The 17463-nt window shown below is 37.2% G+C and overlaps 1 protein-coding gene across 9 annotated transcripts in view; it reads left to right on the top strand.

Moving 5' to 3' along the window:
• PTPRM (protein tyrosine phosphatase receptor type M) overlaps positions 1-17463 on the top strand; it is a 710086-nt gene that overhangs the window by 402995 nt on the left and 289628 nt on the right. For all 9 annotated transcript variants that reach the window (XM_041721685.1, XM_041721677.1, XM_041721656.1 and 6 more), the window contains 2 exons: positions 960-1268; positions 8139-8248. In XM_041721685.1, coding sequence (XP_041577619.1) covers positions 960-1268; positions 8139-8248 — 419 coding nt within the window. The remainder of the gene's footprint in view (positions 1-959; positions 1269-8138; positions 8249-17463) is intronic.

Below are 17463 nucleotides of genomic sequence, written 5' to 3'. Positions count from 1 at the left end.
AAAGTGTATATAGCACATAGTAAGTGCTCAGTAAATGTTATGTATTATTGTATTTTCATCATCATTTCATAAAGAAATTTACACTTTCTCTGATATATTCTTTCTTTTAAGCCATTTATGATGTTTATATTTCCTGCCTGTCACTTTGATTTCTAAGCTTGAAACTCTGTATCTGGAGCTTGGGCTCAGGAGTAATACAAAGACATTGTCAGGGCTAGGAAAGAGCAGTAATTCCATGAAATTCTATATGAATCAAAACTCAGAGAAGGCCTGGAGTCCTGCTCAGAGGTTTATGCTCTCTAATCATTATGTTATTTCATGCTGCATTCTTAAGCTTTCTCTCTTATTTTTTCCAATTACATAATTATGAATCAATTTAAAAAGATAAGATATATTTATCAATTAACATCAAGATTGGTTTCATGTATCAGAGCCTCAGAGGAAAAGAGCCTTAAATAAAAGTACTGTATTTCTCTCTAATGAAAATTTCAGACGTAGACAGTTCAGGGATAGTTCGGTAACTTAGTGATTATCAGAAATTCTGCCTCCTTTTTCATTATTGCTTTGAATGGTTGATGTTTAAGTGCTTCGTGGTCCATCATGGTGGCATGAGCAAAAAAACGACATATCTTCACTCCAGCTAATGGGTAGGAAGAAGGAAAAAAGATGGTGAGACTTCCTTCTAAGAATACCTCCCAGAAACTGTTCTTGATCTCATCTCGTATGCCATTCACCAGAACTTAGGCATATGGTCATACCTCACAGAAGACACTGAAAATTCTAGTCTTTATTCTGGGTGGTGTTATGCCCAGCTAGGATTTAGGGATTTCGTTGTTATGGAAGAAGAGAAGACCAGCTATTGGGACAAGTAGGACTATCTGTGACTTCTGAGCTTCACCAGAACTCTCATAATACGTTTCTCTTATGTTTCCTGTTACTCCTTTTCTTTTCTATACTAGATCCCATGCGTGGCCCAAGAAAACTGGAAGTGGTAGAAGTCAAATCTCGACAAATCACTATCCGCTGGGAGCCATTTGGATATAACGTAACTCGCTGCCATAGTTATAATCTCACAGTCCACTACTGTTACCAAGTTGGAGGACAGGAACAAGTGCGAGAAGAAGTAAGCTGGGACACAGATAATTCACACCCTCAACATACGATCACTAACCTTTCACCATATACCAATGTTAGTGTGAAACTCATCCTCATGAATCCTGAAGGACGGAAGGAAAGTCAAGAACTCATAGTACAGACGGATGAAGATTGTGAGTACTTTTACATGATATGTTTATATGAAATATATATGCTTTCAGAAAAGCAGCTTTTATTTCTTTTAAATTGAGGTCTCTATAATGAAAATGAAGGAACCAGTAACTCTATTGAATAATAAAAATATGCTTTTGTGAACTTAGGCATTGATTTAAAAAGGAAAATGAATAAAGATGTTGAATTTTAATTCTTTATGAGTCATAGAGTTACCTTTCTATCTATATATAATTATGCTATATTGCTCTAAATAGTTCTTTATTCAAGTTTTATTATTATGTTAGACTTAGGAGTTGTTGCTTGGGTATTAGATTATTTACATGAAATTTTTATTTAAATATATTTAAATAGCATTCTGAAACATATTTCATGGTACCGATAAAAATTTAGCACAAAATAGAGGCTGCTCTTGCTTTTCAGCATAGTGCTAAGAAATTACCTCATTAGATTGGTGGCCTTGTAATAGATCATACTTTCCCATAGAAACAATATTGTAATTGGATATTACCTCGATAAACAAAGATTTAACAAATAGACAGCACATGTCACCAGCAACTCATGAAAAAAAAAAAACAAATACACAATTGCAATAAACCTCTAAAATAATTTAAAATAGTAAAATTATACATTGAATCCCATAGCATAGACATAAATGAGCTTTTATGTTGATTATACAGGTGACTCCCATGTACAAAACATGCACATATGGCACATAAATACAGTGGTAGCCTATTGTATATTTGACCTAAAACCTATTTGCCAGGCATCAGAATAAGCGGTAAAGAACTTGAGAAGCCCATCAAATGAATACATTTACTTATTCCTGGGAAAAAGAGCTATTACCCTTTTTTCTCTTATGCAGCTGATTACGCAGTGATCCTTGATTACTGATTATAACATGCATTAAATGTTTACAGCACTTTACTGTTTCATTTAAAGAACTGACAAAGTATTTTTGAGTGTTTATTACCTATACAATATACCATCATATTGCTGTGGAAGGAAAACGTGGGAACAGCCAGGGTAAAGGAGGAACTCATCCCACAAATTCCTCTTCTTTTTTCTGGAGCCCTGCAGGTCCCACCTTGATGGTTGCTCTCAAGTAGTTGTCTTATTGGAGTTATTTTTATAAGGAATATCAGTTTGCTATAGGTCACCCAGTCAGGACTGAGATGAGAAGCCCTGTCTCTGCTTCTTCCAATTCTTCCTTATCTCTCTGATAAGTGAAAAGAAAGTGCCAACAACATGAGTTGGTCACCTCTGACTCTTCCCCACCTGCTGCATTTCTATGCTTACTTTGGTTCTAACTCCTATTGTTTCTACTTTAAATATTAGATTGTTCTTTTTTCTCAATTTTCATTACCTATATCCAGATCCTCCTATTTCATGCTGAAATTTCTAACCTTCTTTGGTGGTTTCCAGCTTTACCCCATTCTTATGTTGCCTACACACCTTTTTTTCTAAACTATAAACTATAAAGAAGACGCCTTCTATTCCTCTATAAAAATAGGCAAAACTAATCATAAAAACACAAAACTAATCATAAAAACACTTGTGTCTCTGTGGTGTTGGTTCCTATTTCTCCTCCTTCATTTCCGATTTTATTTATTTGAGTCCTGTCTCTCTGACATCACTTACAGAAATATTTTTCCAGGTATGTCTCCTCTGGCAAGGGAAATAAAAGCAAAATTAAATTTGGGGGACTACATCAAAATAAAAAGCTTCTGCACAGCAAAGGAAACAACAAAAAAAAAAAGGCAGCCTACTGAATGGGAGAAGATACTTGCAAATGACATATCTGATATTGGGTTGATATTCAAAATATATAAAGAACTTACACAACTCGGTACCAAGAAAACAAATAATCCAATTTTAAAAATAGGCAAAAGACCTGAATAGATGTTTTTCCAAAGAAGACATCCAGATGACCAACAGACACATGAAAAGATGCTCAACATCTCTAATCATCAGAGAAATGCAAATTAAAACTACAATGAGGTATCAACTCACACCTGTCAGAATGCCTAAAATCAAAAACAGAAAAAATAACAAATGTTGGCAAGGATGTAGAGAAAAAGGAACCCTTGTGCATTGTTGGTGGGAATGTAAATTGGTGCAGCTGCTGTGGGAAATAGTATGGAGGTTCCTCAAAAAGTTAAAAATAGAACTACTATATGATCCAGTAATTCTATTATTGAGTATCCAAAGAATGAAAACACTAATTCAAAAGTATATATGCACTTCTATTTTTATTATAGCGTTATTTGCAGTAATCAAGATATGGAAGCAACCCAAGTGTCCACATATAGATGGATAATATATGGAATATTACTGAGCTGTAAAATAGAATGAAATCTTGCCACATGGCATGGGTGGGCATAGAGGGTGTAATGCGAAGTGAAATAAGTTAGAGAAAAACAAACATCACATGATATCATTCATATGTGGAATTTAAGAAACAAAACAAATGAAGAAAAAAAAGGAGAGAGAGAGACAAACCAAAAAACAGATTCTTAAATACAGAGAACAAACTGGTGGTTGCCAGATGGGCAGGAAGAGAGGTGAAATAGATAAAAGGGATTAAAAGTACACTTACCCTAATGAGCACTGAGAAATCTATATAGAATGTTGAATTATGGTATTGTTCACCTAAAAGTAATATAATACCGTAAGTTAATTATACTTGAATTAAAAAAATTAATAATAAAAGAAAATACACCTACATCATGTCACTCTCTCCACAGAACTTTGAACGACTTAATTTAAATCTTAATTTTCAAGGTTTTCTGTATTCCTGGGTCATTCTTTAAAACCAGTGACTTTTCCTTCAGTGCACAATTCTGCAAAGATGTCACCCTGGCGTCAGTGCCATAGGCCATGCTCCTTCCGTTCCAGGCTTTTTCTCAGAGCCTACTCTCCTCCACCTCCTGCCTTCCACCTGACTGCCTTCATTTCCATCTCCTCAGCTGCCCACCAAAGGGCTCCTCAGCCTTCACGTCCTTCAAAAAGCTGCTTCCCACTCTTACAGCCCATAGCACTCTCATCCTTCTGACCTCCTTTGCACTTAATAAAAATCTTTAAATCTTTCGGCTTTAATTCCCTCATCTGAGAAGTGAGAATAGTAACAGTTCTCAACCGTAGTAGAGTTAGAAGAAGTTTACATAGCTGTTTGTAGCTTCAGGGAGGGGCCTTTAAAAAGTGATCATTACTGTTTTAATGACTGAAAACAGCTCATTATGACCTTTCCCTGCTCTATATCTTATATATAATCCTTTTTTTCTAAACTATAAACTATAAAGAAGACGCCTTCTATTCCTCTATAAAAATAGTTATGATACTGAGTAGATAATAAAACATTCAAAACTTTAGATTAAACAATAAAATTTGTGGAAAATCATCTCATTTATGTTTTAATCAGCATTAATGTTTTAACCAATCATAGGGGGACAATGACATGTGGTCATTTCTAGAGATGGGCAGGTGTGTCTTGCTCACGAACTGTCATGCATGAACCCACTCACCACTTTTGGGTTTCAGATTAAGAAAGGACATGAGCTAGGAGTTCTGTTAAGTTCTGTCAAAACAGGAGATCAGAATAACTAATCGTTTTCTATTAGTTGTCTTGCTAGTCCCAAAAATAAGGGCATGCATGACTTCCAAATAAAAATCTATTATTTTCATTGCACTCTGGCATCCAGTTAATTATTTTTTTAAAGATTTTATTTATTTATTTATTTATTCATAAGAGACACACAGAGAGAGGCAGAGATATAGGCAGAGGGCAAAGCAGACTCCCCATGGGGAGCCCAATGTGGGACTCAGTTGCAGGACCCCAGGATCTTAACTTGGGCCAAAGGCAGATGCTCAACCACTGAGCCACCCAGGCGTCCCTGCATCCAGTTAATTAGAAAAACTTTTATTTTAAATTATATTTCCTAATAACAACAATAACACGACTTAGAAAGAGAGAGAGAAAAGACAAAAATAGAATAATTGTCAATACCGAGTTTGAAGAGTAAAGAATAATGGTGTCATTCTGCCTATCTACCATTATAAAACACTACAATCCACTGAATATTGTGAGCTTTACTATGGTGTAATATTTCTATTGAATATTGTTTATTTCATGAGCAAGTGCGTGGGGGAAAAATGTCTTTTTATTACTGTTAAAGGTATCACAAGGAAGAATAGGGCTTAATTCCACAAACTTAGAAACTAAAGCTTGTCAGTGTATCTGGGTGGCTCAGTCAGTTAAGTATCTGATTCTTGATTTCTACTCAGGTCATGATCCCAGGGTCATGAGATCGAGACCCACTGAGCTCCACACTCAGCAAGGAGTCTGCTTGAGAGTCTCTCTCTCTCTCTGCCCATCCCCTCTCCATGTGTACATGTGCACTCGCAAGCTCTCTCTGTCTCAAATGAATAAATCTTAAAAAATAAACTGAAGCTTATCTCAAATCCTGAATTTCTAAGAACTCCTAAAAACAGGTAGTAGACCTAAGTTCCTGTGAGTTACTATTATTTCTAATTTATTTAACTCTTCAGATATTTTATTTTAGTTTACTTTGTCTGCTCCTGGATATATGTATGTGGAATATATATATATCCTTGTTAGCATTTCCACAGGGCCATCAATTACAGAATCTCTAGTATATTTTAATAAGTTTACCCTTATTAGGGTAATCTTAAAAGATTTCCTCTGTTCCACAAAATTTTAACTATTTCCCCTTTTTATTTCACTATGATTTAGAGTAACTGAATGAAATCAAAGATTTATTTTTTCCAAGTCTTTACCTCTTTACATCTGCACATAGATTAATAAGTATTTTCAGGGATTCCTGGGTGGCCCAGCGGTTGAGCGTCTGCCTTTGGCTCAGGGCATGATCCTGAGTCCCAGGATTGAGTCCCATGTTGGGCTCCCTGCATGGACCCTGCTTCTCCCTCTGGCTGTGTCTCTGCTTCTCTGTGTCTCTCATGAATAAAAAAATAAAATCTTTAAAAAAATAAGTATTTTCAATTAGGAAATATCATCTCAAAATAATAGAGCCACTCATATTTATCTTGATATTATGAGAAAACTGATGATGGTGTCATAATGAATACTTTCAAGTTCAAAATGAAGAGACTAAGTAGAGTTTATCTCTGGCATGGCCCATTTTAGTCCAACTTCTGACTGATGAATATTTCCAACTTGACCCTGGAATCTGAATTTTCTTAGAACTCATTAGTGTTATAACTTCTTAAATACCTTGGTTTTCTTTAGTTCCGGTTCTTTTTTTTTTTCACTAGTTTATTTATTTATTCATGAGAGACACACAGAGAGAGGCAGAGACATAGGCAGAGGGAGAAGCAGGCTCCGTGCAGGGAGCCTGATGTGGGACTTGATCCCAGGACCCTGGGACAACGCCCTAAGCTGAAGGCAGATGCTCAACCACTGAGCACCCAGGCATTCCTCACTTCCATGTAGTTTCATCTCGATTCTTTAAACCTAAGATAAACAAATATTTGCATATTTATATATCATTTAGAGTTTGGATGGTAGTGATGAACTAGTCCAACTTCCTCATTTTAAATATGAGGCAGCTGAGACCCAGGGAGGTTCATGAATTGCCCAAACTACACAGTTTAATCTCTGAGAAGTGTCAAATCAGAACCCAGATCTCCCATCAGAATCAGTATTTTTTTTCTGCCAAGCTATATTGAGTTCTATTTAAAATAACTAGAAAATTCTACATCTACCTCAGTAGCCCCTTAACTAAAAAAATGTGTACTACCTGTGAGTGTCCTTTTGTATTTCTAGGCAGTCTTTCTAACCTGTGGAGATGTTAACAACCCTTAAAGGACTGTTCATATCCTCTAAAATATTCTCCAATCCCCTTTTATAATTTTATTGAGATATGTTTAACCATTCATGAGTTAGTGAACATTTGGGTTGTTTCCACTTTGGGGTTATTATGAAAATGCTGTTAATATTAGTATATTAATATTTGTGTAAAATTTAGTATTGATATTCTGTATAATTTTTGAGTAGTATATGTTTTCAGTTCTCTTAGATATATACCTAGGGGTGGAATTCACATGGTAAATTTATTTATGTGTATCTATTTGAAGAGTTGCTAAACTGTTTTTGAAGGAGCTGTATGATTTTTATATTCCCTCCAACAGTATATAAGGGTTTCAGTTTCTCCACATTCTCACCAATACTTGTTATCTCAACATTATAAATATAAAACATATGAAAATAATAAAATTATGAATGTAAAATTCATCCATGAAAATGTGTATAGCTGTCACTCTCAATCATTTTTGTATTATATTATGTGAATATAAAACAATTTTTAAGCCATTCAGTTTGTCTCCAATTTGTTATTTTTATTAAAAATCGTATATTGACATCTTACTATATGTCTCCTGGTACATACGTGCAAGAATAGTACTAGGAAATATGCCTGGAGGTGGGATTATTAGGGCCTATGATACATGCCTCTTTAACTTTACTGAATATTACCAAATTATTTTCCCAAGTGACTATACCAGTTTCCACTGCCACAAGCAACGTGTGGGAATTCTTATTGCTCTATATCTTTCTTTATTTCCAAAGAATGTAAAAGTTCTGTTCAAAGGTGATTTTTGAGCTTCATTGAATTGATTCAAACTTTAAAGAAAAAAGTGATGAAATTATTTTCTTTATAAGAACAGTGTAGCCAAAATGGTTTTAAATTTTAGATTTTTAAAAGAAAACTGAATGTGCCTTTGGACTATTAAATATTGTATCTCAATTAAGAGTTAAAAATCTAATATGTCTAGAAAAATCTAATTTGGAGGGGGGGTGGTCTCTCAAACATTTATTAATTTTTCACCCTTTTTAGTGCCAGGTGCTGTTCCTACTGAATCCATTCAAGGAAGTACTTTTGAAGAGAAAATATTTCTTCAATGGCGAGAACCAATCCAAACATATGGTGTCATCACTTTATATGAGGTAGTGTATACATTCATTAGTAATTTTATTTAATTTTAATTTTTTTCATAAAAAATTAATTTTTTAAAAAAAATTTAATTTTTCATTATAATTTATGTGATAGTCGGACTGTCTAGTATTTAAAAATGCATAATGGCATCATGTCTTTAAGAAGTTCAATGCCTTTGGTAGTTACAATGGTTACTGCATAGAAGCAAAAAAAAAAACCCTGAGTTTTTCAATTATGTATCATTTCAGGACGTATATTTATAATGATTTGGATGTTTCTAGACTATATGTTATTATATGTAAAGACAGCATAGTATTAAAAAAATCACCTGTATTAAAAACAATAAGTATTTTGAAGTGTACATTGATTATGAAGCAACCACATGATCCTATTCTTGCTAGCTATAAAATATTTTCCTACTGGATTATAGAAGAATGCTGATTATCCAATTAGCAAAGTCAATAGACATTGTCTCAGGGGTAACAATAGAATAATGTCTTTTGGTTTCTTAGTATTAGCAAAACATCGTTTAGACTTCCTTGACATAGTTTTGTCTACTGAGGCATATCAAATGGTTGAATGATAGAGAGCAGAGAAGAATTTGATGAATTGTTCAAGGAAAAAAATAACAGCAGTAACAAGGGGTGACAGTCATCATCACATCTGTATGAGCATCATTTCACTGTACCTATTGTCATAGAAACAAGCAGGTGCATTTTTTTAAGCCAGCATTTATTTGAATGCAAATTTAACAAAATTATATGTTGTTAGGTTTCTAAAAATTGAGGCAATTCCTCCTCGGGAACCTCGGCTTGAATACCTTTCAGAGCTAATGACAAAAGCCTGAGCAGATTAGCTGTCAGACAGTAATCACTGGTAAACCCCCTCCCTGACCCAACTAGCCTCACATTTATGTTTCCTTATACTTTTTGAAAATTGGTATTGAAATGCAAAAAATAATGTTTTTAATTGAAAGCTAAACAAAGTAAGAGAAAATATAGAAGAAGAAGTTGATTTAATAAGTTATTGATGCTGTTCATTGGCTGCTTCATTTTGAAAGAATTCAGTGTTATGAAAAATCTGTAGTTCAGCTTTTAAAAAGGTAATTTTTAAAATCAAACAAGTTCATATTTTTTCTCAGTGATCATAATTTTTAGTTAATATTTTTGGCCCCAAGACCATCTTCTGGTCTCAGTTTTGGATATTCCCACCTAAGAATAACAGATTATTTTACTAGGAAAGATAACAGCCAATGTTAAGTTCCAAGAACATACATCTTTGTATAATAAGTAACTTTAACATGAAAACTATAGTAATAATAATTCAAAAGAGGAACCCATTGGGCAGCCTGGGTGGCACAGCGGTTTAGCACTGCCCTCCATTGAGGGCGTGATCCTGGAGACCTGGGATAAAGTCCCATGTCGGGTTCCCTGCATGGGGCCTGCTTCTCCCTCTGCCTGTGTCTCTCATGAATAAATAAATAAGATCTAAAAAAAAAAAAATAGAAGAAGAAGAAGAAGAACCCATTAATCTCTGAATTCAGCAGCCAGGGTCTCCCAGTTGAACACTGATCTAAATGTGTTTTAGTGGGGATACCTGGATGTGTCATAAATCAGGGTTTTAAAACTCAGATATAGGTAAGTAGAGCAGTTTGGTTTATTTTTCTAGATACGTAAGGGAAAATGTTAAATGTGTGAATCAGGTTTCGGTGATTAAATACAAGTTTTCTGGCCACCAGATCTTTCTCTCTCTTTCCCCCATGTTTTCCAAAAGTAGGAAGGGGGAGTTTCTGTTCTCTCTTAGGTGGCATCTCAGGAGGAGGCTCTTCTTAAGCTAAGATGTACATGCTGTGCCTAGACTATGCCAGAGTCAGTGACAGGCACAGGTTCCAGACTCAGTCCCTTCTGGATAACCACAGCCTCTGGGTTCTGATGCCATGCTAGGGAAGTAGAACAGTTGCTCCCCCAAAAAAGTTGGGACCTTAGGAACAGTATGTTCTATCATAGAAACACATTTGATTATAGATAAACACTGGAAGGTGAGATAAATGATCAGAGCTGGAGAAAAACTTAGTGATAAATGATACAGGTGTTTCTTTAGGGCAGGGAGCACAGTTGGATCATTTTTGCAAGGAGAAAAGAGAAGACAGGTTGGATGCTGTAGATGTTGTAAATGAAATGCTATGGGTTCAGGTTATTTTCAAGTTCTCCTTTACCTCTTGGGAAAAATAAACCAAACCTTTACTCATTGGAAAATGCTGACATCGTTTTCTGCCAGGAGTCATGGCAGTTGAGAGCATTAAAGCTTTCTTTTGATCTTATCCTTTGCCTTTCCTTTTCATTCCCCTAACAACCATCTTCAGTCTTCTTTAACCAGCCTTTCCTTTCTGTTCTCCCCACCTTTGTTCTGGCTCTACCCCTTCCTGTCCCTTACCTCTCCATCAGCCCTTTATTTTAATCAGAGCCATCTGCCTAAAACCTAGACTGATAATTACAGCCTACCTCAACAGCGATCAAAATTTCGATTTTATTAAATTAAAAATGTAGTATCACTTTCTGAGAGAACATTTTAAGTACAGAAGTATTCAAAATAATATTCTTGCTTCCCAATTTCACTTTTCAGAGGTAACAACTATTACAACTGGGTGCATGACCTTCCAGAATTTTACAAGGTAGAAATTATAGTGCAAGTGCATTTATGAATAGAGATCGATAACATTTAATAAATATTAGCAAACCCAGCATTTTTTGTAAGAATAATATGCCATATAAGACACACACATATCTCACATCATACAAAAACAAAAACCAAATGGATTCATGTTCTAAACACAGAATACTGGGCAGCCCCGGTGGCGCAGCTGTTTAGCTCTGCCTGCAGCCTGGGCTGTGATCTTGGAGACCCGGGATCGAGTCCTGCATAGGGCTTCCTGCGGGGGGCTTGCTTCTCCCTCTGCCTGTGTCTCTGCCCCTCTCTTCGCTCTCTCTGAATGAATAAATAAATAAATCTTTAAAAAATTAAAAATTAAAAATAAACACAGAATACTGTAAGAAAACAAGGAAGATATTTCTGTAACGTATCTTACTAAAGCTTGACATAAACCCCAGAAGTTATATTTTAAAAGATTGACAGATTTACTTATATAAGAATTTAAACTTTTGTTTTTTTTTGTTTTTTTGTTTTTTTTTTTAATTTTTTTTATTTATTTATGATAGTCACAGAGAGAGAGAGAGAGAGAGGCAGAGACATAGGCAGAGGGAGAAGCAGGCTCCATGCGCCGGGAGCCTGATGTGGGATTCGATCCCGGGTCTCCAGGATCGTGCCCTGGGCTAAAGGCAAGCGCCAAACCACTGCGCCACCCAGGGATCCCAAGAATTTAAACTTTTGAACGACAAAAGATACCACTAGGAAAGTCTAAATACAGACAGAAGAAATTATTTTAAAAATTGGTAGCACTTAATAGGCTGTTGGTCACAATATACAGACTTGATACAGGTTGATAAGAAATGGACAAAGAATTCCATTAGAAAAACTGGGCAAAGAATAAGAGGAGACAACTCATAGAAAAAAGTCCAAGTAGCATTTGAACATGTGAAAAGATATCTACCCTATATTACTAATGATTGAGAAATGAAATAAAAACAAGTGCTACAAAAAGTTTGTGTAATATCAGGTGTTAAACAATGATGTGGGGAAATGCATGTGCGCATAGACTATTGATGGGAATGTACATTTTGCATCCCTTACAACTGATGCATTTCCCCTAGTAGACAATTTGGGGGAACTTATCAAAATTTAAACATTGCACGTGAAGCTTATTTCTAGAAGTTTATCAGCCAGTAATACTTCCAAATACAGAGGAATATATGTGTGTCCAGGTATTTTCATTGTACCTCACTAACTTTATATGGCTTTCACTCAAAAGCCTAGTAAGTGAACTCCAGATTCCTGGTCATGAGAGTAATGCATCAGCAAGCTTTCACACACACACACGCACACACACACACACACACACACATAATATTATATATTTTATATTATAATTTTATATTATGTATATAAAAGAGAGAGAGAAATAGACAAACCAAGAAAGAGACTCTTAACTATAGAGAACAAACTGATGGTTACCAGAAGGGGAGATGGGTAGGGGATGGGGGATATAGGGGATGGGATTAAGGAGTGCACTTGTCATCATGAGCACTGGGTAATGTATGAAAGTGTTGAATCACTATATTGTACACCTGACACTAATATTACACTGTATATTCACTAACTAGAATTTAAATAAAAACCATATATATATATATGTATATATATATATATATATATATGGTGTGCATGTAAGAAGACAGAAGAACAAAGTACTGTACCTTCTCTACTACAAGTAGCAATCCTAACAGCAACTAACTATAGAGAGAATGAAATAAGTACCAAAAGCAAATCACTTTAACATGTGAGGTGTGTAAAGTCCAGTGTTGTGTGGGCACATAGCAAAGTAGAATAGTCTGGATTTGTCAACTGATGGGGGCGTTCAAGAGTTGGAGACACCCCAGGATCCTGAGCCTGGATAACTGGGCTTAATTAATGACTATTGATTGAGATGGTAAGAATGTAGAAAGAAGTAGAATTTAAGGGCCATGTCAAGAATTTTCATTTCAGTATTCAAGGCCTTTCATAATCTAGTTCCAATTAATTTTATTTTTTTTAATTTTATTTATTTATTCATAGAGACAGACAGAGAGAGAGAGGCAGAGACACAGGCAGAGGGAGAAGCAAGCATCATACAGAGAGCCTGACGTGGGACTTGATCCAGGGTCTCCAGGATCACGCCCTGGGATGCAGGCGGCGCTAAACCGCTGCACCACAGGGGCTGCCCCGTCTAATTCCAATTTAAATTTCTTACTGCATCTCCTATTATTTTTCTCCTAGAATTTAATGAGCTATATATATATAGAATTTTCTTTTATCTGAAAATCTTCTGAACTATCACACCACGTGCTCTTATTTCTTCTTTCCTCCTGATGCTTTTGCCTCCTCTCTCCTCCTGTGAGACCTTTGCTGCTCTCAGTTTTTCATCCAAATATCGTACTTTTCTCTGAAGTATCCTAGGTTCTTTCCTCCCCCGATATCAGATTTTATTATTACTTCCTCCAATTGCTTGGCTCTCCGTTAAAGGACTGTATCTAACACTGGCTGAGATTCCAGCCAAGTCCCACTCTGTAGAAGATTTTTAATCCCCTCCTGGCCCCAAATTGCATGTTGTTCTATTTTGATCATCTATGAATCTTTTAGTTCAGAACTTGAGACTGTAAGTAGAAGAAGGGAAAGTAATTTGAGAAAATTTCAGGCACCTACGTATGAATTGGAAATCATCCCATAAAACTGCAGAGGCCCAATGTGGAATGTCAGTGTTCTTCATAGAGGCTGCATTAGAATTGCCTTGGCCCTCAGCCAGAGATACAGTGCAAGTGTGGAAGCAGTCCCAAACTTTCCTTCTGGGAGTTTCCCACTGCTTTACTTAATAGGCACTTAATAAACATGCATTAAACTAACAAATGAAAAAATAAATGCCAAAGGGACTCGGTACATTTGGGTGTGAGCATAGAGGTGTTTTTTGGTGTCCTTTAGAACAGCTGCTCAGATATATGTAGATGGAGCATCCACTCTCACACAGGCAGTGGATTCTAGAGTGGATTGCTCCTCCTGTTCCTAAGGAACTATTTTTTTTTTATTCCTGGTATTCAAACTCCCAGGGCTCTGGATGGCTTTGAGGAGGATCAATAACCATTCTGACATCTTGCATCTGCATATGTACAACATACTGGCTTGTTAGGGATTTGTTAGAAGTGAGGGAGAGTAGGGGCACCTGAGTGGCTCAGGCAGTTGAGCATCCAGCTCTTGGTTTGGCTCAGGTCATGATTTCAAGGTTACGAGATAGAGCCCCACATCAGGCTTTCTGCTCAGCATGAAGTCTGCTTGAGATTCTCTCTCTCTCCCTCTCCTTCTCCCTCGACCCATCCCAACTCTCTCTCTCTCTCTCTCTCTCTCTCTCACACACACACACACACACACACACATAAATAAATAAATAAAATCTTTTTTAAAAAAGTGAAAGAGAGGATCCATAATTTTAAGAATGTCTAAATTAGCATGTATATGAATTTTTATGGGTTGGGGAGAGAGGATCTAATAATCCTAGCAAATTCTTGAAGGGCTGTGACTGAAACACCCATTACAGATCCCCAGTCTAGCTTACCCTGTATGACCATGGCAATAGGTGAGTACAAACCCATCAACCCTAGTGGAGCAACAGGTTCCTTAGATAAAGCATTTGCTTTCTGCTCTATAGTTAGTGTGGGAGCAGCAACATCCTCCTTGCCATACTGTGAGCATTTATGGGAGCACATGCACACACCTCTTCTCCCCAGTGCCCTTTTTAGGAAAATAATATGCTGAGTGTCAAATATTTACTGATCACCTTGGGATCAGAAAGAAGAATAAGACATCAGTCTCTCCTCAGAAAGAAGATATGATTACGTGAAAAGTTCCATTTCCTTTGGCATATTTAAATCATGATTTAAGACTACACAAGAGCTTTTACAGCACTCCCTGATGCATCACCAAATGAACTGTATGAACACAGTCACAACATCACGCATTCGGATCCAGTGATTGTTAGGCCTCCTTTGGAAGGCTTTACTGAAAAGTAAAATGGGAACTCTGGCTTCAGACATGGGCAGGTGGACACATTTTGTTCCAATCTCGCCTGAACTCCCAGCGTCTTTGAAAGCATTTCCTTTTTTTAAGACACTTTTTTCCTTTCCTTTTTTTTTTTCTTTTGATTTCCATGACAGCTCTGTCTATTGGCATTTCTGGCTTCATTTGTTGATTTCTCCTCCTCCACCACTAATTATATTAAATGTCAGTGTTCTCTCTCAAATCCTTTCCCCAATGGCCTCATCCATTCTCAAATCATAATAGTTCAGTGCCACTCACCTCCACATCTCTATTCCTGGACCAGACCTCTCAGATCCCAGCTTTAAACCATGCACACCATGGCCACAAGCCAACAGCTCATTTCCCCTCATTCACTCCATTGCATGTCAGTGAGCAGGGCCATCTTTTGCTTAAGCCCCAAATATGCCACCTTACCCTTGGTTCCTCCATCATTCCCTCCACATTCAACCTATCACTGACTTCTGTCCACTTTGACTCTCAGATATGCCACTTCTCTTCATTTGCTGCTCTCCTCCCTATGCTCACCTTCGTCCCAACCACTGCACCATCACAGGGTGTAGGTCCTCCGTGGTCACTGCGGGAGTACCCTGTGACCTCCCTACTCGCCCACTGCCTCCTTCCAGCAAACCACTGCTCCTCCTGCCGTTAGCATGGTCTTTTCATAAGGGAAGTTTGATCATTTGGTTTTCAGGCTGAAAAATGTTCAAAGGCTCCCCCTTGTATGCATCCTGACTTCTCATCTTAGGGTATGGAGTGCTGCACATATGGCCCTGCCCATTCCTCCAGCTCCTGTTCGAGGGACCACCCTCACCTCACTTGCTAGGCCCCGGTTTCACAGGCCTTCCTTCTGTCCACTAACTATGTGCAGAATGCTCCTGCTTCACGGCCTTAGTCCATGCTCTTCTTTCCCAAACTCAAGTTCAAATATCCTCAAATTAACTGTCATCCCCTCAGTGGCTGCTTCTGCAACCATCCGTGGTAGTTCTACATGCATCCCTCTCTGCCCTACAATATTCTTTGCCTGAGCACCGTGTGGGTTTCATCTACTCAACTTTAGTATTTTAAAATGGTTCATTTACTTACCGTGTATCTCTCCCAGCTCCACCCACTGCAGTCCAGATTCTTAGCCACCTGAGGACATGGCCTGTGTCCACCCACTGACCGTAGTATTTACAGAGTCTGTGTTCACACCATCAATATCTGAATGGAATGAATGAATCTGAGTAGGGAGAGAAAACAGGGCACGCTGGCCCTATCACATTCCAGGCAAGTGAAAGTTCATGAGTAAAAGCAGTGTCAGTGGTACAGAAAATCTTTGTTCCCTAAGACAGGAGGTAATGTAATGTCATTGTGTCGAGTATTCAGAAACAAATTTGGAGAAGACGTAGGCAGTTCGTAAACCCAGAGGTAGGGAGTTTGGACTTTGTCTCATATACAGTTGTATCCCATTACAGTTTTTAGTAAGACAACGAAATGAACAAGGGAGTGTACCTAGCTCTGGGGTGGGCAGTGCTAGTCCTCATTTTCATTATACTGTATCATAACTGTTGAACTGCTTCTCTACTTCTCCACCAGATCGGTCCCTCCTCCAGGACAGGTTCTATGTCTCATCCACCATGTGAGCTCAGAGCACCAGCTCAGAGCACATTGCTTGGTTCATTGGAGGCAGGCAATGAGTATCTTGAGAATGGGAGAATGAATGAATGAGCTTTAGGGAGCAAATAAGCCCTCATAGCTTAGCTTAGATCTACCCTCTCTGAACCACCCTTTTCTATAGAAGTGTCAGAATGAGGACCAAGTAAGCAACTAAGCACACAGTGGTGACGATGCTGAAGTCCCTTCCAGAGCAGCTGGTGTAGACACTGTCTTGTCTCTGGACTCAAAGTAATATTGTGAGGGAAGTTAGCTAGAGGGTTAATGACAGAGATGCTGCCTAACTCTGAGAATGGCATGCACTGTAGTGATTAATATATACAACAAACATTTTCTTGCCAAAGCTTAGATGATTCAATCTAAATATTCTTTCAGAGAGGTCTCCCTAATTATAATGACATGGTATAAATATAAGAAGAAAGAATGTCAATTATCACTCCGTATAATAACAGTGTTAGTGTTCACGCACATAAATTATAAGTAAGTTTACCCATTTAAAAGCAAGAAAAGTGCTCAGTTTTGCAATTTAAAACTTCTGAATATGCCGCATTTAAAAATTATATCATTACAACCAGTAGAAGTTAGTAATCACCACTAAAATGCATGTTCGTGAATAGTTGATGAACTACTTATGTTGAAATTCTTTCAAAAATCATTTGAAAGGGCAAATTTAAAGACACCTATGATATATTTATTTTGACACATTCCGGGTTCGTCCAATGTGCCTTGAACACCTGTTATGTGGCATACATATGAGAGATTCTAGAGTGGTACTGCCTCAAATGGCAGCTTCTGGTCAGGCATGGTGATTTAAATTTTAGGGGTGTGCCGGTGG

The sequence above is a fragment of the Vulpes lagopus genome, chromosome 1 (assembly GCF_018345385.1).
Source record: "Vulpes lagopus strain Blue_001 chromosome 1, ASM1834538v1, whole genome shotgun sequence".
NCBI lineage: Eukaryota > Metazoa > Chordata > Mammalia > Carnivora > Canidae > Vulpes > Vulpes lagopus.
The sequence above is the reverse complement of the archived record's forward strand: the minus strand, read 5'-3'. Positions and strand labels throughout refer to the sequence as shown.